We start from the raw sequence: 17,028 nt of genomic DNA on the forward strand, positions 1-17,028 counted from the left end.
TTAGTGTGTGATAAGACATAGTAGTGTTGGCAGCGTCATTATTATTTATAACTGCACCAGATATAATTATTTGGCAGATATTTGAAACAAACACTGATTTTAATGTTTTTATGAAGTTCTTCAACCAGCCGGTCTTCTTCTGTTATCGGTACTTTAACTACCGTTAACTCTTTTACATTTACAGACATTATATTAATATTTATTAAATGGTTCATAACATTATGTAGTTGTAAGGATGTAGGACATTTTAAAGGTTTGAAATTGTTCTTATCTCCTTACAAAATTCTCAAATGAAGACTTATTTGATAATTCTACAACTGTGTTTTTACATAATCTGTATCTACACCAGCGACTACGTATGAGCGTCCACAGCAGCTAGACAGTAGTTGTTGACAAATACATGAATAAACACTTATACTAATTATTAAATGTATATAAACAGCTTATGGACGCTAAATATGGCGGGTTAAAGTAAAGTGTTACCAAATGATCACATGAAGTTACTCTGTGTTGGTAAAACATTATTACAATCATCACAGTACAACTTCTAATATTCCTTAAAGTGTTTTCATCGTTACAGGAAGTGATGACTGATGTGCAGCAGGTTTGCAGGAAGAATCAAACGTTTAAATAACAACGTAGAAGAAGAAGAAAGGAGGCCGACGACGCTTCCTTTCCATTGTGTTCCTTTATTACCATATTTGTGGCGATAACTTAATCAGGAAGCAAAAAATATACCAGACAATAAAGTACTAAAAATCTGAGATAGAAATAACCCCCCCCCCCCCTCAACACAAACGCCCCTCCCCCTTCCCCCGCCGCCGTCCTCTGTGGGTCTATGTGGCGTATCTCTTCGTCCACTGTTTGGCTGTCCGGTCATGCTCCGCTCTGTTAGTCGTGTACTGGGTGGCGATGCTTCCCACCAGAGGGTCGGCTGAACGGAGAGAATACGTTTCAAGTTAAGTTTGTCGGCACGAAATTATATTTTTTTTAAAACAAACAAACACACAGACAGAAGAGTTCACACACGTCATGTCTCACGTCGTTTACATTTTGTTTTGATGGATTAACATCTGAGGATTTCGTTTCAGATGTGTTTAAAACATTTTAGTCCCGATTCCACAACCTCAACTAACCCGTATTAAGATCTACTAAGAACACCTTTTCGGGATTGGAAAGTAGTTTTTTTGTGTACATTATATATTATCTGTCGTGTCACAATCTTCAGCAGCAGTTGGACGTCGTGTGTTATTGAATCTTCTGCGGTACAAAATGAACTTCTGTTTTTGGCCCTAAGCTGCGGGTAGAATGCAAAACCTCCCTCTCTGCTTTCACTCTGTAGTCGCTGGATAGGATGTCCAGATGACGGCGGGTTTCCTGTCAAGGTGGCTGCTCGACTACATTTACACACACGAGTGTCAGGTTCCTGTTGTTTAGTGAAACCCATGGAAAAGCTGTTCAGGCCGGATTTAATGAGCTTGAAAAGTGATTTTAAAATCACATTGTGAGAAGGCTCCTGAGCCTGAACGGTATGATTCACTTTCCCTCCCTCCCGTCTCTCCAAGCGGACACATTAGAGACAAGTAGAGCGGAAAACGTGAGATTTGAACAATGCCGCGAGACAAAAAGCTTCCCTTCAGTGCATGGCTGCCACTATGAAACTGTTCGTTAAGCTGCTTGTTGCAGCATGCTGAACATTTAAAATATCACTGAGCTTGTGAAGTCCCCCTCAGGACACTTGAGTGTGATCTCTAACTACCTGAGGCTTCACGGACTTGCTGCAGAGTCTCACCTGGGTTACAGTCTGTGAGCAGGGAGCAGATGGACAGCAGCACCTTGGAGATGGTGAGCGCGGGGCTCCAGTTGTCCTTCAGGATGTCCAGACAGATCACCCCCTGACTGTTGATGTTGCAGTGATAGATCCTCGTACGGAAGGTTACCTGAGGACGCACAGACGGGATGCAGTTCACAGTCAGGGTGAGAAAACATCTCAGCAGAATGTATTTACTAATGTATACAATAACGGGGTTTCCAGAACAAAAGTGCCCGTCGTCCAATCACCAAAAAATACCATTCTTGCAGAAATCTCAAAATGTAAAAAAGTTTTTGATACAAAGTCAGTTCAGTGCATGGATTTTTCCTCAAGGTCTTTTATCAATTCTTAAGCGATCAAAAACAGTTAAATTTAGCACCACATCAAATGGTATTAACTCAAAATAGTTAGTTAATACTGAGAACCTAAATGTTATCACATACTTACATTATAATATTATAATGTTCTAAGTCTAAACTATGTGTGAAACCTGCAGTCAGGGCTTCACTCAACATTTATCTTCATCTGCAGCGCATGAAAGCCCTCTGGTGGCTGAAAGGAGGAACTGTTAACAGGAAAGACTCCCTGCCGTCACAGAAATATTACAAAGAGAACTTCTCAATGATTTATTTACTGTAAATGTTCTGATGATTAGAAAAGAAAACAAAGCTCTTATTATTATAAATAAATCAGAATGTAAATGTGTGTTTAAACTACAGAGAGCAGGTTTCCCATAGACTGCTTCAGGATGAGACGTGCCTCAAGTAGAAGACAGTAAGCACTTTGTTTACGCTCCAACACGCCAGACAAAAGCTAAATCGATAGCCAACACTTAAGTGCAGGAGGCTTAATGCAGCTAAAAATAACTTTGTGTTTTATTTCTATATTTTTCCTGTTGTTACTCCTCTGCACTACGGAGCTCCACTGTGGTTTAAAACACGTCATTGAGCTACACTGTGGAACTGGGCGACATGTTTCTTTATTCCCATGAAAACAAATCAACAAATCTGTGGTTTAAAATACTCCACAAACAGAAATCACTACACTTAACTCCTGTTAAATATCAAAAAAACATGACTTCAGAGGGAACTCCCCCACATCAGAACGTAACTTTCATATCGAGTATGATGAGTCATCTGGAGTATAATGAGTCAGGAAGTCAGTCAGCTTTGTGTAGTTTACTGATGATGGGTTAATGGATTTCTTCGTAATAAAGTTTACATTTTCTTTTGAATATGAATCTCTGGGGTCAACATGTGAAGTGCAGCTGTAAAAAGCAGATTTTATATCAATCTGTCTCGTTTTAGAACTGCTATCCGTGCACTACGTTAATCTTTGCTCACAGCCTGCATGAGTGTACCCGACACGTAGGACTAACATCAGTACCTTGGGGGGTTTGAAGGGGTAGTCGGGGGTGAAGGCGATGTCCAGGAAGAAGACGCCCCCCTCGTACACGGAGCCCGGGGGTCCCAGGATGGTGGACCTCCACTCATAGATGTTGTCTCCTTTGGGGCCGGCGCTGCAGGCAGAAACAAAAACAACTCTTTCACTTACAAAACTAAAGCATTACAAAATAAATCTCTCAGTAAACAGCATGATAATAAATAACAGAGGAAAAGACACCCACACACGAGGAAGACAGTCAACATGTCAATATATAGATTACATGCTTATTATACTGCTAACTCTACATCAGTGGAGTAATCCCTGCAGTGTGTACTACAGTATGAAAGTCACATACTCATTCATGTACTGTGTGTACACACCTGATGAATCGCTGCACAGCTAAAGCTCACTGGCAGCAGTGGAGTACGTGGGCGTTGTATTTTCTGTCTCTATACAGATTATAAAGGAAACTTTTCATTCAGGAGCTGCTGCATGTGGCATTCAAGAGGCAAATTCAACCCAATTCATTGTGCAGGAGTCGATATACCGTATGAAATGTTCCCGTAAGCATCGTTGGATGTCATGTACTTGCTTTTGATGGATGAATGCAAAGAGAATAAATGTATTGGGTCACATAAGGACCTAAAAAAATGCACCGATAGCTTTCTGCACAGTGACTTTCACAGATTAGCGGTCACAAAGATGGTCGTTTCACCCCCTTCAAAAGTTTCATTTCCCCCCGTGCATCACTCAGAAGACGCCTCAGTTCAAAGCAAATCCGCGGTGACGTGTCGATGCCTCATGATCTGTAATCTGTATTGATTTCTGCTCAAAGCAGCCGTGGCTTTTATCCCTCTTACATGCAGAACATGTGGTCTGGAACCCCTCAGGGGCACGAGTACAAGACACAGCGGTATCGATCCAAAACTGCTGGGGGGGGGGGGGGGGGGGGGGACAGAACAGATGTTGAGCTCTGATGAAACATTCACGCCGAGTTTCAGTGCCAACTACGACAAAGTAAATCAATCCAGGCAGCACAGTCTGGACTCATGTTAAAAGATATAACTAATGTGACGAATGAAAACTTTCGCCACATGAAAGACTTCAGAGTGGTTGATTTTAATGATGTGAACACATTCTGTCCAAACACCGTCGTCTCTCATCTGCATTTAATGATGATCCATTAAGGCAGTGGTCCCCAACCACCGGGCCGCGGACCGGTACCGGGCCGTGGATCATTTGGTACCGGGCCGCACAGAAAGAATAAATATTATATTATTTCCGTTTTATTGATTATCAGAGTCTGAAAGAAGTTTTATTTTGAAAAATGACCGGATTCTCTCGCAATTTCATCCGCCTGTGTCTCTTGACAAGACGCTTGTCTCGGTAACGTGATACGTTACCTCAAAAATTAAGCCCGCAAGCTCGTGAAAATGAGTAAAACACTTTTGGAGAGCTTCTTTGCAAAGAGAAAAGGTCACTAAGGAGACAGAAGAAGAGCTACAACTTCCAAGAAGGCTTCATTTAACAGACAATATCAGGACTCTAATTAAATATCAGGAGTAATTCTGACGCGCTAAACCCGCTCTGCAGAATATGTGGCGACAGGAAGATCAGCTGCTGGAGATTGTAAATGACGGTGGCCTTAAAAGTATGTTTGAGACAACAACTCTGCTGGTGTTATCAAGGCTGAATATCCTGAGATCGCCACTAAAGCACTGAAAACCCTGCTTCCATTTCAAACATCCTCTTTGTGAAGCGGGATGTTCTGCAGTGACGGCAATCAAAATAAAACGGAGTAGACGGGACATCAGGAACAGACTTCGGGTGTCAGTGTCTCCATTACTCCAGATGGGACCGTCTCGTTGCAGAGAAACAAGCTCAGGGCTCCACTGATTCAGCGTTATTGTGAGTTGCATTTATTTATGCATTTTATATTTGTTTTCATGCCGATCGTATCATTTTATTTCGTCGTGTTTTCCCGCCACACCTTGAAGGCCGGTCCGTGAAAATATTGTCTTACATGAAACCGGTCCGTGGTGCAAAAAAGGTTGGGGACCACTGCATTAAGGGACGCAGGAATTGGATACAGGGGCAATTCATTTATAAGATATATGTTGGTTTAACGACATCAGATACAGTTGTTAAAAGCCTTCTTCCATAAATCAAAAGACTTTCAACAGTCAAACAGCTTGAGCTTCAAGAGCTTTCCAGAGCGGCAGCAGCAAAACTCATTATAATACAACCTCAGATAAAAAGTCCCTTAAAGGGACAGTAACCCAGAGGAAGAGAGATTCATTCAATATGGAGCTGAAATGATCGGTGGTTTGACGGACCACTCTTTTCTCTTTCATATCATTGAGAACTGGATAACTTTGGGTTTTGGACTGCTGATTAGAAGAACAAACCAGAGATCTGAGAATGTGACTTTATGCTCTGGGAGATAATGAGATTTTTATCATTTTTGTCTCAACTCGTTCGGCCCCTGTTGATTTAAATCTGTACAATAAACGAGCTCCAACTTCATGATACGAGCCAGAAATAAAGAATTATTGACTTCCTTAAATTGATATCACCAACATGCAGACTACCTTCTCCTTCAATAACAAGTTAAGCTTGAGTGTGTTTTCACATTATGAACATTTAAGTTATCACATAACACGAGGTCCTCTTTTAAACACATTTAAATGATAGCGTGCTGGCCTGGTGTAAGCTGTCACGCTTCACTGTTGTAATTAGGTTATTTATTATGAATTTACTTAAAATGGCAGAATGCTAAAGCCTGCGATGGCTGTAGTCCTTCAGCGTGAACCTCCAGCTGCAGTCATCCGTCCTTAAGCCACAATGTAAGCCGTTCATTTAACCAAGAGCATCATCGCGCTGTCGTCATGATACAGACAGAGAATATATTTAAGATGGAAAGCTTACTAGGATACACGGAAACGTTTCTATTGTTTCCCGTCTTGCAAGAACTGGATGCAAATTTTGTGATTCATCAAGTTTTTAATAAATAAGTTCTTCCTCAGATTGCTGCACTTTTCCATTACTCTAACGCACATTTAAGAAACGTGTTATGTGGTAAAGTTAAACATTTACACATGTCGTGTGCTTCCCTGCAGCGAACACTTTCAAATGAAGGCCGGCTGCCTCTAATGTGGCCGGTAGAGAGAATCAAATCCCCAGCTACGCTTTACTACATTACTGTTTTATACATGAGGAGAAGTCTGAAGTCAGTGAGCAACAAATCTCCAGACGGGGTTCGTTCAAGGGACGGTCTGTGGCCCGAGGACGCTCGTTTGATCTACTGAGCCACGATGGAAGACATTCCTCTGTCCTTTCACAGAGAGGTCAGAGGTCAGGCTCTCTGGAGCACGGCGGGCTTCGGTGGTTTGATGGAGGGAGGACGGCTGCGATGGCAGCTTGAACCCAGAGCGTCTGGTTTTAAAGGATAATCTTTCAAATCACAACACTGACGTAAACCGAGCTGCTCAAGTGTCACATCCACGTCCTCATGCTGATATCATATCAATATAGAGCTGGAACTAGACTGAATTTGCCTTTAAAATGTCAGAAAATTAAGAAAAATGTTCTTCACAATCTTTAAGAACACAAAGTGACGTATGAAAATTGCTGTGAAAAAAACAAACAGAGATTATATTCTTAGGCCCTAGTTTGAGGATCGCAAATATGAAAATGTTCCCAGGTCTAAAAATAGATTTGGTTTTAGGAACATCACTTAAACCGAGTTGATTTTATGCACACTGGCATTTGTCATTATAACACCTTCTGTCAAATGAAGTAGCAGACTAACTCCATCTTATAATACATTAGTGAAGATCAACGACGGCGTGATGAACAGACGGGAGCGGCTGCTGAGTAAACAGCGACCCATAGTGGTAGAGTTTGGTACATTAGTCCGGTGCGTGCGGCTTAATATCAAACCGGTTTGGAAACGTTCCAACCGGCCCAACCGTACCAGTTAGATCAGCCTCAAACCTGTAGCAGTTGAGCTCTACTGCCAGATTAGTTCTTAATGAATTAAAAAGGAAATACTACCGTTTTTAAACACCTGCCAGTATATGAGTACAAGTACTCAATATACTTCATAGTGTCGTCACTGAACAGATGAGGACTCAGTGGTGGATCCACATTCACTGCTGGTGTCAACTTATAATAACATGATTACACACAGTTGAGAATGTGTAGTTACAGTCAGTCATTAAGAATAGAACACTGTGAGTCACATGGGTACTTTGTGTCTGAGGTGAGGTATTACTACAAGAGGTTTCAGATAGTGTGTTCACAACGCGTACGACACCGGAAACACAACAGAGAATGAAACACACCTGCAGTTCGGCGGAGGGTCCAGAGTAATGTCAGCCAGCTCTTTCTGAATCCTGCACACAAGAAAGAATATGAAGTATCAGTCGCTGGTAAAACATCACTTTCTTCAACCACGAGACAAACTAAAGAGTGAAACTTATCCTCCATCTTCAGGAAATGTTACTTCCTCAAACCTGATGTATTGTATCAGTTTGTGAGTGATGTCATGTTTAATATTAGTTTGTTAACGACGTGAACTAATCAGACTCATGGAACCACATTTACATCTAAAATAAAGAACAAAAGATGATGAGGATGTGAATGAATGAATTATATTGAATGAAAGAAATGAGGAAGGAGAGGAGGAAGGAGAATATGAGGAAGAGGAAGGAGAGGAGGAGGAAGGAGAAGGAAGAGGAAGGAGATGAAGAGGATGAAGGAGAGGAGAGGAGAGGAGAGGAGAAGATGAGGAGGAAGGAAAGGAGAGGAGGAGAAGATGAACAGGAGAAGGATGAAGGAGAGGAGAAGGAAGAGGAGGAGAAGATGAGGAGGAGGAAGAGGAGGATAAGGAAGAGGAAGTAGAGGAAGGATTTTTTCAATCCTATTGGATGACTTACTCAAAACTGATGTATTTGTGATGCAACGTTTGCCGATTGTGAACGTGAACTACAATCACACTTGTGGAGTAACGGATCTACATTATGATATAATTTGGTTCTGGTCAAGCAAACACAACGGAGGATAAACCGGGAACATCTGCATGTAGCTTTCAATGACACGGTTAAAGTCTGCAACACTATGGTGTTCAATGATCAGAGTCAATATGTTCACAGCTGGGAGGCAGAACTCACTCTTCACTCCGATGTTCTCCTTCTGCTTTACATACAAAATAATGGTGACATTTTTAGTATATTTGGTATTGAGGTGACACAAAAAGTAACAATTGAATCAAGATAGGTATCGGATTACGTTTGTAAAGTAACCCTTTCAAACCTGGCTGTAATATAAAGTGTGAGAGGGTTTTGTTGGTTTCTTCAGAGGAGATTTAATCTTGTGACTGTGGACATTAGTGGTCAGTTGAAGCTACTGTCTGGGGAGAAATAAGCATGTGTTCCTCTTCATATACGACAGCTGACCAGTGATGGCGGTACTCGAAAATGCTGCTTGTTCTTCTGAAATGTACTTTTTTTTGGCTGCCATCTTAATACGGTGTCACATTTGCGAGACTCATCTAAATGACATGATAGTTGTTGGTATTCGTGTTTGAAGTGGCATTAAAGTGAAATATTAGGAGGAAACAACTAATACATATAGTATATAACTGATTCATTCCTATACAATCTGGGGTTTGTATATTTGTACCTTTTGGCGCTGGTGGAAAGCAGCTTGGAGGTCTTGCTCATGCTGACTTTGCTCTCCCGTTTCTTTTTGCAAAGTACGTCCCTCTGTCTGGTTTGGCTGGAGGAAGGTGGCGATGAAGACGAGCTGGTGCTGGCACGGGAATCCTCATCCGACATACCGGTTTGGATTTGGAGATGAGCCGGAACCTGAGGGAGCGGGAACAAACAAAAACAACAACAACACAGTAAGGCAATAAGTTTACAAGAGGGTGCAGCAGTTTCAGAATGATTTTCATCCAAAGCAGACGCCAATATGTCCACCGATAGGTTTCATAACACACAAACTACTTTCACTGTTTATAAACGTTCATCGGTATGTTTAACTGATGGTTTATCTGTTACAGCAGCGAGTACACATACGCACTTCTCTGAACTCTGGTATTTAAACTACCCTGTTCTGGTGATAACACACTCAGATTAAAGTGTTTTCATCAGGATGATTATTAGTAACTGCGTCAACATTAAATGTGTATTTTTTACTCACGATTTACAGTAATTTGCTTGTTGTATAGCAGATTATAGGGAAGAAATACTGACAAACTTCTCTGTACTTTAACTTATTTGTTCTTATGACTGTTTTAATGGAGATGATTATGACGTATTTAACCTGATGATTTATATATTAACAGGTAAATTATAATCATCTGTTCAACTGGTAGGGGGGGGGGGGGGGGGCAGACAAAGCTGTTAGCTCGTGCGCTTCTGTTTTTCACAACGTATTTAACGTTAGCCAACGTTCCCGTGACGGTGAACGTGACTGCCGTTAGCCGTTAACTAACGTTAACTAACTGCCGTTAGCCGTTAACTAATGTTAGCTATAGCGAAATGCACAGTTCGCACGCATTCAAATTAACCCTTTCACACCCGTCAAGTTAACTCACTATAGTCATTCAATTCATATGAATGTAGTCGTAGACGTTGACGGTGACCCCCCCACCCCAACCCATAAACACAGCTCGTGCTACCTGCAAACGGTGACCCAGCCCCCCCCAACCCACTTAACTCCAACTGGCAACGCACGCGCAGGCCCTACGACTTCTGGGGAATGAGACTACTTCTTGGAACGGCGTGGGGGAGAGCTGCTTGCTAGGCATCCCCTTTACAAGTGAACCGACAACCGGGTAACCGTGGTACAGAATGTACACGTCAGTTGTCTTGGTTATTCAACATAACGTGAATAACTTATTTATGTTAAAACAGAGCTTACAAATGCTTGGTTTCAAGGCCAAATGTGAAACAACGAAAACATTAAAAACGCGTCAGACAGCAAGCCAGGAACAACTCCGTTCCAGCACATAGCCGGAGCCCGTTTTCCATGCAACCAACTATTAACCCTACGACCGTGTTGTTTATTTCTTTTAAGCCGAGAAATTGAGCTTCGACTTCACAAATAAGCACACGAAGGCGGTGGACCGCTTCGTGTGCTTTGACCACTCGGTAAAATATCGGTGTTAAATGATCAATTTCGCTCGCTAATAAAAACTTACCCCGTCTATTGTGTCTGGAGCTCCGCCACAGTCTAGGCTGGTGCCTGTCGCCCTCTGCGGAACGGAAGTAGCCTACCGCGGCTACAGCGAGCTGTACGGCCCCGGTCCTCCTCTGGAAACAGCCCAGCCTACATTACATACCTAATAGTTTTAGACACATATTTACATTCATTGTAATTATTTTAATGTTATCTTTAGAATCCAACATCTTACTCCGGCACGTGATGGTCGAACTTGTGAACTTTGTGTTTCATGAACTTCAATATTTAATTTGAGGATTTATGCCACCTGACATTACATTCAAACAATTAATGTATGATATTAAATTACTACATTTGACAGACAAGCATACTACCTCTCTCAATTAATGTGGTGATAATTAAATCAAGCCACAAATTCAATGCCAGTTTCATAAAGACAATTTGGAAAGTGTGATGTGTTGTTTACTATATATTTCAAAGGGGGTTAACGTTAATCTAACAGAACTTCTGCAATGACTAAGTTGCTGCATCGCTGGCCACAGAAACTGAAAAACCACATGAACGGACCACTTCTGACTGATGAGTAACAGGTATTATTATAACAGGCCCTCTGAGTTGAAATTATTCATTGCAGGCTGCAGCCTAAGAGCACATTTTCACCGTTTCAAGAGGATAATGTGGCTTGTATGTATTTCTGCACCAAAGGGCATCGATTCTCTGCATTTTCTGCGTCCGCCGTGTGCAACCGGCATTTCAAAAACCCCTATTTAAACTGCATCTGGTACAATTACTGATAAATTACCTCGTAAGAGATTTGATAGGTGTAAGCGGGGCCTTACAGAAGTTCAATGAGCCACGAACAAACACGATGCACCTGTTACCTGCTGGTGGATGTGTGGGTTTAAAAGGTGAACACGGTGATCTCAGATGCTGTGTCAATATTGTGACAGTAGCATGTGCTCATCTTTAACCCCATTTAAGTCCTGAATCACACACATCCCATTCAGCTTGTTTGAATTTAAAGTAAGAAGAATCCTTTTTACACCTCGTCTGTTGCGACACTTCATTGAGACTGTGCAATGCTGAGTGAAACCTAAGATGCACGGTTCACGGTGGAGTTAAATTTGAGGATATTCTCCACAAAGGCCACACTCCTCAAGGAGCCATGGAAGAACAATTTAAGATCCAGCAAACACTAATTAATTAACTCGAGCCTGATCCTTTCCTTAAGTCTTTGGTCAATTTATATCTGGTATTGTTCAGCACCCATTAATGCAGGCGTGGAGGCTTCAGCCAGTTTGACTTTCTTGCAGACTAACGACCATCTTATTATTCAAGCCAACTACCGGCAATCAGAACCTTCACCAAAATCTGAAGTATGCTTTATTTGTAAGGCTATTTGCATCAGTATCTGGACCATCAAATCTGTACAAACAGACCAAGAGCTACCTTGGTCCTTTGCTTAAAAGCTTTTGTATGATTCATTTATGAAGTCAAAACATGTTGTGGGCGAGGAGTTGAGTCTGAGTGGTCCGTTCCTTCTGTTTTTAATACTTTTAATATAACTTCCCCAAAAAGCAATGGTGGAATGTAAACTAAACTGAAACAAAGCAGAGAACCAGTAGAGAACCTCTAAAGAACCATATAAGAGTGAAAAAAGTTATCTATGGTTCTTCCGCTTAGTTTATTTGAAAGAAGATAACCTCTAAAGAACAAAACAGGGGCTTCAAATGTTCTATATGGTTCTTCAGCTTAGTTTATTGAAAGAAGAGAACCTCTAAAGAACAATACAGGGGCTTCAAATGTTCTATATGGTTCTTCAGCTTAGTTTATTGAAAGAAGAGAACCTCTAAAGAACAATACAGGGGCTTCAAACGTTCTATATGGTTCTTCAGCTTAGTTTCTTGAAAGAAGAGAACCTCTAAAGAACAATACAGGGGCTTCAAATGTTCTATATGGTTCTTCAGCTTAGTTTAGTTGAAAGAAGAGAACCTCTAAAGAACAATACGGGGCTTCAAACGTTCTACATGGTTCTTCAGCTTAGTTTAATTGAAAGAAGAGAACCTCTAAAGAACAATACAGAAGCTTAAAATGTTCTATATGGTTCTTCAGCTTAGTTTAGTTGAAAGAAGAGAACCTCTAAAGAACAAAACAGGGGCTTAAAATGTTTTTAACCTTTAAGAACCGACATTTTTTTGTATTAAAGACAAGATGATCAGTCGAACCAGAAGAAGCCCGTTGATATTCTGCATGAGAACAGTGAAGGCTCTGTGGGAGCAGAGTCTGAGATGGTGGAGGAGGAAGCAGCAGGAGACCCCGAGCTGAATGTTCTCATCGGTTCAGTCCAGGCTGCCCTCGGTCTGTTTTAGTCTTGACCTTAGACCTTATGATCTGTTTCATACCAGAACCACAGCTCTCTGACGTTCTGCTGCAGCTTGTTTTTCAGCTTCTGCTCTGCGACAGTTTGTACTCATGTTATGGCCTTTATGGAGTATTTCTGTATCTCTTTTTGGTCATTTTTGGCTGTTTATAGTAATTTTGTTTTTCTTTGAAGTCATTTTGTGGCCGTTTGTAGTATTTTTGTGTCTCTCCGTAGTCACTTTGTAGTGATTTTGTGGCTGTTTGTAGTTTTGTGTCTCTCCATAGTCACTTTGTAGTGATTTTGTGGCTGTTTGTAGTATTTTTGTGTCTTTTTTTTTAGTAATGTGTCTCTTTGTAGTCATTTTGTGTCCTGCGACAGCCACATATATCGAATTATTATTTTCCCTTTTTTTGTCAGAGCATTTGATTCATTGATTTCTGTCAGGGTGTAATGACAATTATAATATCCAAAATGTTTTTGAAGACCAACCCTGCCTTTAACACACGTTTCCTGTGATAACCAAATGGTGAGGAGACTAACAGGATAACACACATGCGATTTCAGAGAGACGCACACAGAAGGGTCTACGTTATGAGTTTGAAGGATATATCCAGGACAAACTGATTAAAAACAGGTTATAAAGATAAAAGCTAAAGTTTACAGATCACAGATCAGTGCGAAAGTGAGATCGACACCGAAGATAATAAAATGAAGGAACAACATTGTTCCTGTAAAGCCGGGTAGCTCTTTGTTCTCTGTTAAAATCATTAAAAAGTAAAAGCAGCATAGAAGCTCGAACGGCCTCTGCTAACGTTAGCTCCCACTGGGAAAGTGCCCAGTCTGTATTTAAGTCCGCCAGTCTTCCAAAAGGAGAAGAATTTCATGGAGATCTATTCATGCGTTTCTGCGTCATCCTGCAGACCGAGAGGCTAAAGACACGAACACATCACACCTCCTTTATAGAGGTAATAAAAGCTACACGATAGGGCAGGAGTCATAATGAGCCACACCCAACTAAAGCATATCTGATAAAAGAAAAAAATACTTTTATTGTAATTGAGCCGATGTTTCAGACTGTAAAGTTTAACAACCAGGTGTGTGTGTGTGTGAGCCGTGACTGAGTGAATGAAGATCAGTGAGTGAAGAAGTGTAAATATTTGACGCTGCAGTCAAACAAAAAATCCGAGACAGAGCCGAGCAGTTTTTTTCTCACAAGCCGACCACAGTGTGTTTTATTGGGTGCTTCAGTAATACAAGTGCACAACAAACCACTCTGCAATTGCAGAGGTGGCGGGTAGCCAGTAAATATACAAGTCCTGCCTCTTTCACAGGCAGACCTATACTTTTGTGGTCTGCCTCAAAAGCCTTTGAAAAAATACATACAGTACAAACAATCAGAGGAAGTTAAAAAGCATGAAGGATCCATTGACGCAAACCTTCCTGTTCCATGCAGATAACATATTGGCAAAATACAAAAAAAACAAAAACGAGGAAATCAAAAGTAAAAGCATAATATTCTGCATGTTTGTTCCAGGTGCCACTAAGAGAAATGAGAATACATACTGTATAGCTGGAGGACAATGCGTATGATATTTATAATATTCTGTGTTTTTTTTTCTCCAATACAATACTTCCAACATTCAGATATTGGAAAATAAAAATCCCAATCTACTCTTTGTATAAAAAAAAAAAAGAAGCTTTCAAGTCAACAAGGAACAAAAGGACATTTTTTTGTCTTCATTGAATTTTTTTTTTTTTTTTTTTAACACAGAAAAGGTAGATAAAATGTGGAGGAAGAGGAGGAGGAGGAAGGTGATAGGAGGGCAGGTTTACTGTTGCACTTAGTGAGTGTGCTTTGACAGACTAAAGGCCTTCACACACCGGGGGCGGTTATGTTTTATTTGTGTGCAATTAATTTGCACGTAAATATATATTTCTCCAAACAGTTGTTGAGTACTTACACACAGAACACAAATAATTAACGGCTATTAACCGATCAGGTTGTGCGGAACGGGTTGAGTTACTTATTAAAAACAACAACACAGAGGCTCCATAGTCTGATGCAAGACGGCAAACTTTATTAGACCTTTCAACCTTGATTAAGCCAGACCAGATCCACTCCTTCCGTTCTTACTTTTCACAATAAAAGCCCCAGGTAAGTACACTAATTGTTTTTACCGGCGGGAACTCAAAAAGACAGCTTACAGTAGTTTAGGCTGCGCAACAGTTCAAATCAGACAGACGAGAGGATCAATGATCGGTAGGATCAATGATCGGTAGGATCAATGATATCAATGATCGGTAGGAGCAATGATCGGTATGCTCAATGATATCAATGATCGGTAGGAGCAATGATCGGTAGGATCAATGATATCAATGATCGGTAGGAGCAATGATCGGTAGGATCAATGATATCAATGATCGATAGGATCAATGATATCAATGATCGGTAGGAGCAATGATATCAATGATCGGTAGGAGCAATGATATCAATGATCGGTAGGAGCAATGATCGGTAGGATCAATGATATCAATGATCGGTAGGAGCAATGATCGGTAGGATCAATGATATCAATGATCGGTAGGAGCAATGATCGATAGGATCAATGAGCGATAGGATCAATGATATCAATGATCGGTAGGATCAATGATATATGATCGGTAGGATCAATGATATCAATGATCGGTAGGAGCAATGATCGATAGGATCAATGATCGGTAGGATCAATGATCGGTAGGATCAATGATATATGATCGGTAGGAGCAATGATCGGTAGGATCAATGATATCAATGATCGGTAGGAGCAATGATCGGTAGGATCAATGATATCAATGATCGGTAGGATCAATGATATCAATGATCGTAGGAGCAATGATCGGTAGGAGCAATGATATCAATGATCGTAGGAGCAATGATCGATAGGATCAATGATCGGTAGGATCAGTGATATCAATGATCGGTAGGATCAATGATATCAATGATCGGTAGGATCAATGATATCAATGATCGGTAGGATCAATGTTATCAATGATCGGTAGGATCAATGATATCAATGATTGGTAGGATCAATGATATCAATGATCGGTAGGATCAATGATATCAATGATCGGTAGGATCAATGATATCAATGATCGGTAGGATCAATGTTATCAATGATCAGTAGGATCAATGATATCAATGATCGGTAGGAGCAATGATCGATAGGATCAATGATATCAATGATCGGTAGGATCAATGTTATCAATGATCGGTAGGATCAATGATCAGTAGGATCAATGATATCAACAATCGGTAGGATCAATGTTATCAATGATCGGTAGGATCAATGATCGATAGGATCAATGATATCAACAAACGGTAGGATCAATGATCGGTAGGATCAATGATCAGTAGGATCAATGATATCAACAATCGGTAGGACCAATGATATCAACAATCGGTAGGATCAATGATATCAATGATCGGTAGGATCAATGATATCAATGATCGGTAGGATCAACGATCGGTAGGATCAATGATATCAATGATCGGTAGGATCAATGATCAGTAGGATCAATGATCGATAGGATCAATGTTATCAATGATCGGTAGGATCAATGATCGGTAGGATCAATGATATCAATGATCGGTAGGATCAACGATCGGTAGGATCAGTGATCAATGGGATCCTGGTAGTTGGTCCTCTGCCTGCGTGAATCTATTAGAACCTTTTACTTTAAAGTCTTGTAACTAATTCGTTTTGATGAGAAATATTTGCAAGTATCGCATTTCCGTGCTGTTTGTTGATCCCACCCCCCGTTGTGTGAAGGCCTTAAGGGTGAGAGAGAGAGGTAGCGAGAGGTAGAGTGACGGGTGAGGGAGGTACAGGAGGGGATGGTCGGTGGTCTATGTGGCGTATCTCTTCGTCCATTGTTTGGCTATTCTGTCATGCTCCGTTCTGTTGGTCAGGTACTGTGTGGCGATGCTTCCCACCAGAGGGTCGGCTGAAAGGTACAAAAGGCAGAGAGAGAATATTTAAAATCATGAAGCATCAATAATCACCTCAGCTGGGCGGGACGATCCACCGTCAACGGGTAACAAACGTCTTTATCCTCTCCGGTTTAGATTATGTGAACAGTTGTGCTGGTGAAGATGAGTCATGATCACATTTCTATTGGATCCATTGGAACAGGCCAAGGAGCAGAGTTCTGTTATATATTATACAAATCTAAATCTAAATATGCAGGTGACAAACGTCTACACCCTCATAGTTATTGTAGTACATATCGCATTATG

The 17,028-nt window shown here is 40.9% G+C and overlaps 2 protein-coding genes across 2 annotated transcripts in view; both read right to left on the reverse strand.

Moving 5' to 3' along the window:
• Positions 1-810: 810 nt before the first annotated feature.
• Positions 811-10,511, reverse strand: LOC306782822 (ubiquitin-conjugating enzyme E2 E1-like). Its single transcript, XM_079276291.1, has 6 exons — positions 10,410-10,511; positions 8,885-9,069; positions 7,546-7,596; positions 3,200-3,332; positions 1,793-1,940; positions 811-934 (listed from the first exon to the last, which is right to left on the reverse strand). Exons 2-6 carry the CDS (start codon positions 9,037-9,039, stop codon positions 837-839), a joined length of 585 nt encoding a protein of 194 aa, XP_079132417.1. The 5' UTR covers positions 9,040-9,069; positions 10,410-10,511; the 3' UTR covers positions 811-836.
• A 3,453-nt stretch (positions 10,512-13,964) lies between these two features.
• Positions 13,965-17,028, reverse strand: part of LOC306782666 (ubiquitin-conjugating enzyme E2 E2-like) — a gene marked incomplete at its 5' end in the record, with an annotated part of 28,859 nt that continues 25,795 nt past the window's right edge. Inside the window, one exon of the mRNA XM_079276110.1 lies at positions 13,965-16,736. Within this exon, the coding sequence (XP_079132236.1) occupies positions 16,639-16,736 (98 nt within the window). The 3' untranslated portion in view covers positions 13,965-16,638. The remainder of the gene's footprint in view (positions 16,737-17,028) is intronic.

The sequence above is a fragment of the Melanostigma gelatinosum genome (genome assembly GCF_949748355.1).
Source record: "Melanostigma gelatinosum genome assembly, chromosome: 9".
NCBI lineage: Eukaryota > Metazoa > Chordata > Actinopteri > Perciformes > Zoarcidae > Melanostigma > Melanostigma gelatinosum.

Excerpts from the sequence above, each read along its gene's own strand:
- LOC306782822 (XM_079276291.1), bottom strand. The coding sequence starts at position 9,039 with ATGTCGGATGAGGATTCCCGTGCCAGCACCAGCTCGTCTTCATCGCCA. Across the intron at positions 7,597-8,884 it reads CTTTCCACCAGCGCCAAAAG|GATTCAGAAAGAGCTGGCTG; the intron begins GTACAAATATAC and ends TCTTGTGTGCAG. Across the intron at positions 3,333-7,545 it reads GACCCTCCGCCGAACTGCAG|CGCCGGCCCCAAAGGAGACA; the intron begins GTGTGTTTCATT and ends TTCTGCCTGCAG.